Source organism: Aethalodelphis obliquidens, unplaced genomic scaffold (genome assembly GCF_003676395.1).
Source record: "Aethalodelphis obliquidens isolate GAN/ISIS:26980383/991018 unplaced genomic scaffold, ASM367639v1 scaffold14, whole genome shotgun sequence".
Lineage (NCBI taxonomy): Eukaryota > Metazoa > Chordata > Mammalia > Artiodactyla > Delphinidae > Aethalodelphis > Aethalodelphis obliquidens.
Window position 1 is genome coordinate 36690442 of NW_020837958.1, and position 11901 is coordinate 36702342.

General features: G+C 56.9%; 1 protein-coding gene across 4 annotated transcripts in view; it reads left to right on the forward strand.

Annotated features, from left to right (window-relative positions):
* The window catches only part of LMO1 (LIM domain only 1), an 88581-nt gene extending 77512 nt beyond the window's left edge, over positions 1-11069 (forward strand). For all 4 annotated transcript variants that reach the window (XM_027115467.1, XM_027115466.1, XM_027115464.1 and 1 more), the window contains 3 exons: positions 5773-5986; positions 8768-8893; positions 10690-11069. In XM_027115467.1, coding sequence (XP_026971268.1) covers positions 5775-5986; positions 8768-8893; positions 10690-10795 — 444 coding nt within the window. In that variant the 5' untranslated portion in view covers positions 5773-5774 and the 3' untranslated portion in view covers positions 10796-11069. The remainder of the gene's footprint in view (positions 1-5772; positions 5987-8767; positions 8894-10689) is intronic.
* Positions 11070-11901: the final 832 nt, after the last annotated feature.

An 11901-nucleotide genomic window follows, 5' to 3' on the forward strand; every position in this document is an offset into this window, starting at 1 on the left:
AGTGTGAGAAAAGGAAGCCCCAGCACTGTGCTGGGCAGCTGTGTTTTGCTGTGTGGGCATGGATTTGGAACAGTACTGAGGCGTATGGGGAGATGATGAGAAATCCCAAGCCTACACCTGCCTGTGCCCCAGGCCTCCCAGGGCACACAGAGGGACCTGCCCTGAACTGTCGCCCCCTGAGCTGCCACAGCCCCCTTCTCCTCTGACTGTCCCTGAAGCAGCCTGTGGGACAGATGGGGCTGACCTCCTGCACACATTTGCAGTGGCCACTAGACTATCCTTTGGGTAAGGCTGGACACTAACCAGTGCCTGCGTGACTTGAACCATGGTTGCACATTCAAATCGGGTAATATCCTCCAAATGTGCCCATCACTGTTGTAGCAGCCTGAGATGGAGCTGTGACTAAGGTCATCCTTCCCCATGTGCTGAATGGGGTGACACCAATCAGAGCTAACTTTTGACTGCCAGGTTTGGTTAGTCCTGAGCACTTCACATGTATTAGCTCCTGGATCCCTCATGGAAACTCTATGAGGGCTCTTCTCATATTCATTTTATAACAGAGAGGTACAGAGGAGTTAAGGTCATATAGTCAAAGGTGTCAGATAAACCCAAACTGAAGGAAACTCCATAATAACTGGCCCGTACTCTTCAAAAATGCTAGTGTCTTGAAACACAAAGAAAGGCTTAGGAATTCTTCCAGATTTAAGTAGACTGAACTTGACAGCTGAACGAAATGCGTGATCCAGACTTTTATTTTGCTATAAAAGATATTGGGGGAACTGATGAAATCTGAATGGATAGATAATAGTATTAGATCAATGATAATTTCCTGGTTTTGATCATTGTACTGGAGTTCCGTGAGAGAATGTCCTTGCTCTCAGGAAATCAAACCAAAGTATATATGGGTATAGGGGCTTCATGTCTGAAACCAACTCTCAGATGAGTCAGGAAAAGAATTATAGGAAGGGAGGGAGGGAGGGAGGTAGATGGATAGATAAACAGAGAAGGATAAAGCAAGTATGGCAACATGTTCATATTTAGAGAATCAGGGTAAAGGGTATACAGGAATTCTTTCTATTCTTGCAAAATCTGGAAGTTTGAAATGTCAAGATAAAAAGTTAAAAGAGCGAAAAAACAAGTGTCAGAACAGGAAAGGCATCCCAGGGTGCATGTTAACAATACACCAGTTCCTGTTTGTTGGTCCCAGCTGGCTGCCGGACCCTATGCTGTGGCTTCCTCTGCAGAACCTTATTCTACCCTCACTATAGTCTGGTGGAGGGAGACTAGTATGGCCCCATTTCACAGATGACAGTTGGAAAGGTAAAGGGGTTTGTGCCAAGCCCTCCAGCTACTTGGGACAGTTCCCAGATTGGAAAGTAGGTTCTCTGAGTTCAAAGTCTGTGCTCTTAGCCTCAACTCCACTGCTGACTCTGACCTTTGGGGAAGAGTGGGACAGGCAGGACAAGGCATATCTTCCTGGAGCAATGGCGGAGGGAAGGCTCTAGGGTAGAAGAAAATGAGATCCATTTGCAGGGTGGAAAGGGATATTATTCCTGGGATTCTACAGGGAGCAGAGCCAGCAGTGCCATGCAGGGGGTGCTGGCACGCGGGAGGGGGCCTCGAATGCCAGGTAGAGTTCCCAGTGGTGGCCACGGTGGCTTCCAGCAGGAGAGCCACAGGGCACGACCTGACATGGGGCTGGATGGGGTGGGCATTCTGTGGAGGAGGACCTGCCTCAGAGGAGCTCACTGTGAGCAGAGGAAGTGCTGCACAGCCGGGCTCAGTGTGCTGTCCAAACTGGAGGCATGGGTGGGACCGGGAGCCGGTGGCCTTGGCACCTTAGAGAAGTCCCATCTGAGGGACACGCTGTCCTGGGATAGGTGGGCAGGAGTTGCTGAGGACTTGGGTCTGGCCTGGCAGACCGCTCTCGAGGATGCGGGAAGAGCTGAATGACCTCTGGCAGTGCCTCCCGGTCACCGGGACTGTCTGGCTTTTCCCCAGATTAAAGAGCTGAGGGTAAGTGTCTGGCAGCCGGATGAGTCAGACTGGGAGGCTGCCTCCTTCCACCGTCAGCCCGCCCAGGGGAGAGGCGGGGTAGGAGTCTGGCCCATCTCCTCGCAAATGTCGTCCCCCTCACACCCCGAGATTTGGGGGAACACACGGGCTGAGTGAATTGGTTTATTTTGCTGGGTCCCGTGTGTTGCGTCTGAGCGTGAGCCCACACGCGCAGGCAGGGGCAAGCATCGTCCATTGTAAAATGTCAGTGTTTTCATGAGTGAGTAGTAATTACTGGGTAATGCTTTAAAACCTTTCCTGAAGGAGCGCGAAGCTGTTTTTTTCTAAAGTCAGGAGTACATTAAAAGGATTACCATGTAGATTTGATTTTTAGATAACACTAAAATGGATCCCAAATGGACTTCAGCAAAGGGATGCTATCTCCTTAATGGAAAGTGCATGGCCCGAGGCTCAGCTCCCAGAGCCGGGCAGGGGAAGGAGGGAGGGAAGAGGTGTCTGCAGGGCCGACAGGCAGGCTGGGTGGGAGCTGGGGAGGCAGGACAGGAAGGGAGGACCCAGACCCTCTGGGGAACATCTTGCTCTATTTGGGAGAAGGAGATTATAGATGCCCCCCTTAAAGGCCCTTCACCTTTCCAGGAGTGTTTTCAAGTCTCCTGGACTAGCCCAATGAGGGCAAACAGTGTGGGTGCTCGGTAAAAAAAGGGAGGGGTGAGTCAGACTTCTCCCAGGACCTCAGCCTTCCCAGGCGAAGAAAGCTCATGGTCCCCAGATGCTCTGGGACCTCCTCAGCCAGGCTGGGCCTGGTGTTCCGTGTCTCAGTGGACATCAGACACTGGCAGAAGCCATGTGGCTTCTTAAAGAGTTCTCCAGGACCCAGGAAGCAGAGTCCAGCACCCTAAAGCAGGGTATTCAGGCCTTACAGAGCACTTGCTGTATGCCAGGCGGGGGACCTGGGGCAGCGTGTGGCTTTGCTCCCCGCATCCTCCCTGCATCCTCTAGGTGCTCGGTCCCACTGGTGATGGAATTACCAGCTACCATGTGGTCCATAGCCCTGCAGGCTCAGCCTCTCTAGGAGCCAGGCCAGGCGGAAGATGGAGCAGGACAGACGCTCCTAGTGCTGGGATCCCCCTTCATTTGGGGGCATAACTTAGTGGGCCAGATGTATCCCCTGAGTAATGATGTTCCAGCCACTCACCCCCCTCCCAGTGATAGCACAAGTATAGAGCCCTGGGAGGGCTCAGGGCTGCTGGGAAGGGAGCCAGGCCTGCTGCTAGCCCTGGGGAGCAAGGGAAAATCAGCCGTGAGGGGACTAGAGAGAGGCTTGGTCTGGGGTTTTCCAAGCTGGAATGTATATGCATAGCTATGCTGGCTGGGCGCGCCTTCCACAGGCCCCAGGGACAGTAGTTTACCCTGGGAGCCCCCAGACCTTTCCATATCCAGCTCTTTGAACCCCTCCGCCGTTTGATCCCTGTAGGCCAGGCCTAGGAAGGAGCCTCTCAGGCCCCCCTTAGCTCTCGGGTGGGCCTGCTCCCCAGCGGCCTCTCCGGGCTCCCCTGAGCTCTGTGACCGGGCTGACCCCTGTCAGAGGAGACACAGGCGGGCCTGAGCCCCCTCACTCTCTCAGACCAATTAACCTGTAGAGCTGCATTAAGGAAATTAGGCAGCAAACTTCCTAGCTAACAGATGGGCCCCGCGGGCACTGGAGGAGGGAGGATGCACTGCCTCCTTCCTGCCCTCACCTGTCCTGCTGCTCCTGGGTGCTGGGGGGCCGCCCCCTCTCCAAGAGAAGTCTGAGGAGGCAGCGAGGCTGAGACAGAGCATAGGAGGGAGGAAGAACCCCAGAGGCCAGCTTGATCCGTGGCTTACACTAGCTCTTTGGACTGTCTGGGCCTCAGTTCCCCCATGTGTAGAATGAGAGCATTTGCCTGTATGAACTCTGGGGGCGCCTCTCACCTGACCTCTGTGGATTCTGACACTGAGGTTCTTTGGAAGCTGGTTCTCTCCTGGAGCCTGAGGAAGGGTCACAACCCAGAAGAGGGAAGGGAAAGGAAGCAGCTCTGACTCCGGACTGGGGGCAGTGAGGGGGAGGGAGGGAGAGGAGGAATGCCAGGGAACAGGAGCTGAACCCAGAGCCCTGAAGAGTGCAGGGGTCCTGTGGAGACCTTGGGCGAAGGGGGAGGGAGTCTTCGGGGGCTTGCTGGAAAACCGAGGAGGCAGGAGGGCGTGGGCTCTTCCCCCCAGCGGTGACCCCTCAACCCATCTGAGCCCTTGTGAGGGTCAATTAGACTTAGACAAGTGCAAGGCAACCCCACCATCCAGCTGGGCTCTGAGACTCTCCGCACTTCCCTCCAAGCCTAGTCTTCACCACGCTCGAGCCTCAGGACTCCACATGGATGTCCAGGTTCCCAGACAACATCTGTCCCCACCTCCTTCTCAACTGCCCCTCCCTATGGCCTCAGGGCCGGGGGCTAGGAGCCTGTGCCTCTGTGCACACACATGCCCACGCCTGCACACCTTGCCTGTGTGCACAGGGTACGTGAGTGTACATGCTTGCCTGGTGGGAGGTCTGCCCCTCCCTCCGGTCAAGGCTATGCTGAGATTCCTGTCTTTTGTACTTACCACTTCCTTGTATGTCGGGAAGCTCATATGGGCCCTGGGGGAGGGCCAGTGTCTCCAAGATTCTCATCCTGGTAGGATGAGCAAGGACGCTGGGGCACCGATGCTCCCCTTCCTCAGGCTAGGGCAGGTAGGAAGTTTGAATCTAGCTAGAAACATTCCTGAGGAAAGTGTCAACTAGGCCAGGCCCAGCTACCTCCCCAAGCATTGACCAGGAGCTCCAGAGCTCCTGCTGCCCCCTGGGAGTATCACAGGGGCATCTCACATTCTTCTTTTTTTTTATTTTTTAAATTTTGTTTATTTTTGGCTGCATTGGGTCTTCGTTGCTGCGTGCGGGCTTTCTCTAGTCGCAGCGAGCAGGGGCTACTCTTCGTTGCGCTGCGTGGGCTTCTCATTATGGTGGCTTCTCTTGTTGTGGAGCACCAGCTCTAGACACGTGGGCTTCAGTAGTTGCGGCGCGGGGGCTCAGTAGTTGTGGCTCGCAGGCTCTAGAGTGCAGGCTCAGCAGTTGTGGCGCACGGGCTCAGTTGCTCCGCGGCATGTGGGATCTTCCCGGACCAGGTATTGAACCCGTGTCCCCTGCATTGGCAGGCGGATTCTTAACCACTGCGCCAGCGGGAAAGCCCTCACTTTCTTCTTGACGCCTCCATAATCAAGAGGCTGTAGCCTGACGTGTTAGGTTAAAATGGTCAAGCACACAGCAGTGTGAGGAAGTCTTGAGGTGGCAAAAAGATCTGGGGGTTCTAGTGGACCCCAAGCCCAAGATTCCATTCTCAGGGCTGCTGAAAGAGCCAATGGATGGTGGCTGCATGAGGAGACCTCAGGCCTACCGTGGATCCCACGGCACAGGGGGCAGTGGCTGGAAGGAGAGGAACAACTCAGGGAGGCGGACCTGAGGACTAGCTGTGTGCCCTGCAGCAGAGCAGATGCGGGGCTCCCGCCGCTTCTGGAGGACCTTCACAGGGCAGGGGAGGAGGCCGTGCCATGCAGGCCACACAGGGCGGGACCCAGGCCCAGGGGAGGCAGCTGCTGGGGAGACAGGGAGGGCTCCTGGAAGGGGGCAGCAGAGAGAAGCAGAGGGATGTACCCTGAGGTGGGAGCCGCAGGGCCCACCATGTCCATCTGTCTGTCCATCCGCAGGTATGCCGATGCTCTCCGTCCAGCCCAAAGGGAAGCAGAAGGGCTGCGCGGGCTGCAACCGCAAGATCAAAGACCGCTACCTGCTGAAGGCGCTGGACAAGTACTGGCACGAGGACTGCCTCAAGTGCGCCTGCTGTGACTGCCGCCTGGGCGAGGTGGGCTCCACGCTCTACACCAAGGCCAACCTCATCCTGTGCCGGCGCGACTACCTGAGGTGGGCGGCCTCCCACCCCATCCGCCCCCCAGCCCTTCTGCTCAGAAAGCCCCATCCTCCAAGGCTGGCACCGCTCTGCCCTGCTCTAGCCCCAGCATCCTGCCTGCACTCATCCCCGCCCCTGCCCTGCCCCTTGGACTCAGTACCCAGCACGGGTCCTGGGCGGGCACATCTGTTACCATTGGGCACCCAAGAGAAGCTTCCCGAGGGCACCGGTGTGGCTCTGGCCCTGCCTTTGCCAGGTGCTTTTGACCCACCCCGTCCCTGAAATCTGGGAAGGGATGCCCTGGAGGGGCTTCCAGGAGCAGGTGGGGAAGCTCTGACTTCCCTGGGCCCCTCTGGCCTGACGGTCTCCTTCTCAATCTCCCCAGGGCCCAGCTCCCCATCTTCCAGGTGGGCCCTGGGATTAAACACCCCCACGCCTGGGGAGCCTGGTAGGTAGCCAGACCCTAGAAGAGCTGCTAATGCTGGAACTTAAAGACCTGGGTTTGAACTAGTCCTGAACCTCTTCCCCCACCTCAGGTTACCCCTCTGTGAATGGTGAAAAGACTACCGCTTCCCCTCCTGGCATTCCTCAGAGCTCTGACCCACCCTCCTCCACAACCTGGATCCTGTTCCCCGGGGCTCCTCCTCCCCAGTTAACCCTCCCTCAGGCCATCTATGACATCAGCAAGGCTGGAAGGAGGCCACAAAGCAGGGGCCTGGCTGAGACCCAACATCTGCATTTGGCTCCCATGCAGGCTGCTGGGTGGCGGCAGGGCCTTGCGGGGAAGGAAGGCCCATCGCATTAATTAGTAGGTCACGGCCAGGCTTCTTGGGGCTCCCTCTGCTCAGGACTGGGCATGTCGGGGGGTAGCGGGGGAGGGCGGGGTCATCAGCAGAGGCTCCCCTATTTCCCCGAAGAGCCTAAGATTTACCTGCCTGCACCTTCTCTTTTAACTTCTGCCTTTGCAGGAGTATTTTTTTTTTTTAAGTGGTGCTATAAACCAGGATGTGTGACTCAGTGCTCCTGACTGGGGCTGGAGGAGAGATGCTGAGGCCAGGAGGAGGGGTTAAGGATGCTTCTGGGGACTCACCCCTCGGCAACCTGGAAGGGGTCTCCAGGTCTGGAGGTTTAGGACATCACCTGGGGGCTGAACCTACCAGGTTGAGGGGAGGTGACAGACCATCTGACGAGTCCACAGGACCTGGAGAGGGACGACCACAGTACAGGATGGGCTCATCTACAGAGCTGATGCGCCCACAAGCATCCTGGGCCCTGCCAGCTACTGGAGCCTGGAAGTATTCTCCCGGACTCTGGCAGAGCTCAGGAATGACTTCGGGGCCTGGTGGGCCAGTGGGCCGGGGTGGACGTGGGTGCGGGGCTTCCTTGAGCTGCTCAGCCCCTGAGAATGGCTGTCCAGAGCCTGCCTCTCTGCAGTCACTTCTCATTGGACTGGTGGCCAGAAAGGCCCCTCTTGGCAAGCAGATGCTGTTGGCCCGGCCTTTGTCTGCCTTAATCTAAGCCACCAGGCAGCTCAGGCTGATGAATAATGGAGCCAAGCTCATCTGCAGGCGCCCGCGCTTGAGCTGGACAAATCAGGGATTAGAGGGCCTCCCGCCCGCCTCTCAGCCCCCTTGCCTCACTTGGGGCTTGCGCTGCCAGTCTGCAGAGCAGAGGCCTGGCTGGCTCAGACCCCTGGAACATTCAGCCAAGGACTGGCCTACATGGGGAAGGAGTGAGTTCCCCGTCCTTAGAGCTTTGCAACCAGCAGCTAAGAGGAGGGGTGCCTGCCCCAAAGAGGCGTTGTGCCAGTTGGCCTTGGGACTTCCTTTTGGCATCAGTCCTGTTTTAGAAGCACCTTTGAACAGGATCATCTAGTCCAGTCTTCCCATTTTAAAGAAGGATAAACTGAGGTTCAAGAAAAGGGAGTTAGGGCTTCCCTGGTGGCGCAGTGGTTGAGAGTCCGCCTGCCGATGCAGGGGAAACGGGTTCGTGCCCCAGTCCGGGAGGATCCCACATGCCGCGGAGCAGCTGGGCCCGTGAGCCATGGCTGCTGAGCCTGCGCGTCCGGAGCCTGTGCTCCACAACCGGAGAGGCCACGACAGTGAGAGGCCCGCGTACCGCAAAAAAAAAAAAAAAAAAGGGAGTTAGGCAAGTCACACCATGAGCTGGTAGCAGAAAGACCACCCCATAGGGTTGTTGTCAAGATTAAATGAGTTGATCTTTGGAGAGTCCTTAGAACAGTGCCTGGCACATAGCAAACGCTACATAGGCATTAACTAAAGGGGCTGTGACTGAGAGGTTACGGTTTTCACAACAAGCTTGTGAAGAATGCATTATGGTCCCCATTTTACGGTTGAAATAAATGAGGCTCAGAGAGACTCGGTAACTTGCCTGAGGACACACAGCCCATGATCAGCAGACTGTCTCTAAATTCAGGCTTGTGTGAGTCTGGAGTCCTTGCTCAGGGCCCAGCCCAGTGTTCTTCCGGTGACCTCAGGTGCTTGAGGGACCCCAGTGGAAGCCTGGGAGGGGGCATTGTCAGTGAAGCCGGAGGACGGGCAGTGTCAGCCAACACCTGGGTCCCCAGAGTCTCCTTCCTGGGTGAATGCGCCAATTTCTCTGAAGCCTTCTCTCTTAGCAGAATCTAGACACTGTCACCTGTGCTCCTTCCCTCTTGCCCAGGCCCACCTGCTGAACCAGGGGGAGGGCAGGTGGGGCCCTGGATGGAGGCAACTCCCCTGCCCCCCACACCACCCCAACAGGTGCCTGAGCCCTTTGCACCCTTCCCTCTGCAGGCTCTTCGGCACCACAGGAAACTGCGCTGCCTGCAGCAAGCTGATTCCAGCCTTCGAGATGGTGATGCGGGCCCGGGACAATGTATATCACCTCGACTGCTTCGCCTGCCAGCTCTGCAACCAGAGGTGAGTGCTGGCCCGTAACAGACCCAACACACTCAGCAGACCCCAGCCGACACCTGCTGCCACAGACCAGGAGTGCCATGGAGGCATGCATGCAAATGCGGGTTCTGTGTGTGCATGTTGTTGTGAGCATGTATGTTCATGCGTGTGTTTTATGTACACCTGAGCCCTGTAGCCAAATGTGTGCTCTCCGATACCGCATGTACATGTTTGTGGAGTACAAGCTCTGTGCAAATGTAATGGACGGGGCCATGCATGAGCTGTGTGCAGTGTGTGTAGTGTCCATGCATTTATTTTTTTTATATATTTATTATTTATTTTTGGCTGCATTGGGTCTTCATTGCTGCGCACAGGCTTTCTCTAGTTGTGGCGAGTGGGGGCTCTTTGTTGCGGTGCGCGGGCTTCTCATTGTGGTGGCTTCTTTTCGTTGCAGAGCCCTGGCTCTAGGCACATGGGCTTCAGTGGTTGTGGCATGTGGGCTCAGTAGTTGTGGCTTGCGGGCTCTAGAGTGCAGACTCAGTAGTTGTGGCACACAGGCTTAGTTGCTCCGCGGCATATGGGATCTTCCCGGACCAGGGCTCGAACCCGTGTCCCCTGCATTGGCAGGTGGATTCTTAACCACTGCGCCACCAGAGGAGTCCCATGCATGTATTGTGCATGCATGTTTTAAACGTGTGAGCACAAGGGTTCTGTATGCATGTCCTGTGCCGTGTGTGTGTGCTACATGCAGGAGCACGCATGGACATTCCAGCGAAAAAGGGTTCCCAGACCTGGAGGGTGAAATCCCCCTGGGGAACGGTCACTCATTTCTGTGATTCTGGTTCCAGCCCAGCCTTGTTTCTGGTCTTTTGGCCCCTACTTTGTGCCCCGAGCCCCATGGGAGACCCTAGGGCCCTAAGGAGCCAGAGCGCTTCAACCCTGGCCGGGGGCCGAGCCCCAGAAGGCAGGCCCTTTTCTCAGGAGCCCCCAGGTGAGGAAGGAGTTCATACAAGTGTTCCCAGAGAGTGAGGTCCAGAGGGACCTGCAGGGAGTGCTGGTTTGGCTGGGACTCTGCCCAGACCTACTGCCGGGAGGGCTCGGTGAAGTTGCAGCGCCACCTGGTGGTTGAAGTGGGATCTGCTGGGACTGAGCCTGTGACCCTGGGGTCCCACTACAGGCCTCAGACACCCTGGGCACGTCTTTGTGGGAAGGGCTGAGTCCTCCAGCGCTTGAGGAGGACCGAGAGGGGCAGAGAGGCAAAGCAGGGCCTTCTTTGGGTTCGAGGGAAGACGATGGGACAGCGTCACCTCCTCCTGGAAGGATGTTCCCGGAAACCCACAGATCCTGTTTAGAGGAAGAGTGCCCTTCCCTGAGCCATTTCCTTAAGCTGGGGAGGGGAACAGAGGGTTGGAAAAGCCAGCCGTTTTATCCCTTCCTCGTGCTCCATCTCTGCCTCTCTCCTTCCCTCTCCTCCGTTGGTCTTCTCCTATTTCTTTGTTCCTCCGCCTTTTCTCCCTCTCTGGCACTGAGGTACATTATTTCTACACCTGCCCTCCGACCCCAGCCCCGCCCCCACCTCCACAGGAGCTCTGACTATGTGGAAGGGCCGTGGCCCGGGCTTATCTGTGTGTCTTACGCCCCAGGCTGCAGGGCCTGGCCGAGAGACTTTCAGGGATCCCCTCTGGAAAGCTCGAGGAGCAGGCTCCCCGGGACCTCACTTCCCACACGTCCACTTCCTGGGCCGGGCGGGGTCCTGTCTGGAGCCGTCACCGTCCACTGGGACCCCTCCATGGCCTCTCTCTCCTGCTTGGATTTTCCAGATTTTGTGTGGGAGACAAATTCTTCCTGAAGAACAACATGATCTTGTGTCAGATGGATTATGAGGAGGGGCAGCTCAATGGCACCTTTGAGCCCCAGGTTCAGTGACGCCCGGCGCCTGGCCGCCCGGCCCGTCCGTCCGCCCGCCCGCCTGCCCACCCGCCCGGCTGGCCAGCTGCTCTCCTGCCGATTACAGCTCCTCTGTCCTCGATGGGAGGAAGGGCCCTTCCTCCAGCGCCGCCCGTCTGTGTGTGACCCCTCCTGGGGCCAGGCTGGGCCTGTACAGTCTGTCTTCTGTATATAAATGGGAACATTTATTTTATGAGAAATGTAATGCGATTTTATTACTGGCGTGGATTAAACTTATGAATGTTTCCGGGGAGGTTATTCTGCATTGATCACGTGACTGACACAGACCTGGGGCCCCTCCCCTTGGCTTGGGAGTAAAACAAGACCCTCCCCTTGGTCCTTGGTGGTGGTGGGGTGCCTGGGGCTCTAGTGTATGCCGTCGCCGGCAGGGTGGCTCCAGGTGGGCTTTGGCGGGAACAAGCTGGAGGGGAGGGGACAACCCCAAGCACCCCCTGAGCCAGAAGGTGGGGCTAGGGTGTCCTCCCCCTCCCCTGGCAGAGCATATATCCTGGCCCCCAAGATGAAAACCTCCCTTCCCTGGGCTCCTGTGTTACATCCACCATTGAAACCCCCCAGACTGCCCAGACAGAGACCCAGCTCTGGCTGCCTCCATGGTAGGACCCCAAATCCTGAGCTCCCTGCTATGGGAGCACCATTCTTAAACCCCTCTTAACCTTCATGGGGACGGACAGCATTTGCTGTCTCTTCCTTACAGCCTGGGCCCAACCTGGGGCCTGCCTTCCTGCTCCCCTGGATGAGTGAGGACAGTTCTGTTTCCCTGTTAACTCAGCCCACGCAGGCGGGAGGTTTTCGTTCATTCCGTCGGCAAATCTGTCTGTCTCAGCCCTGCGCTGCAAGTACCAGACACAAGGATGAATCATGGACTGGACACAGTCCGTGCCCTTGAGGAGAAGGGGGAAAGCCAGGAAAACAAACAGAGCACATCAAGGTGAGGATGAACACCACACCATGGGGAGACCTGGGACAGGCTGGTTCCCTCCAGCAGACGTGGGACCACGTGTGACGACTGCAGAGTCAGACAAGTCAACAGACACACAGTCAGACACATACGTGTACTGGCAAGC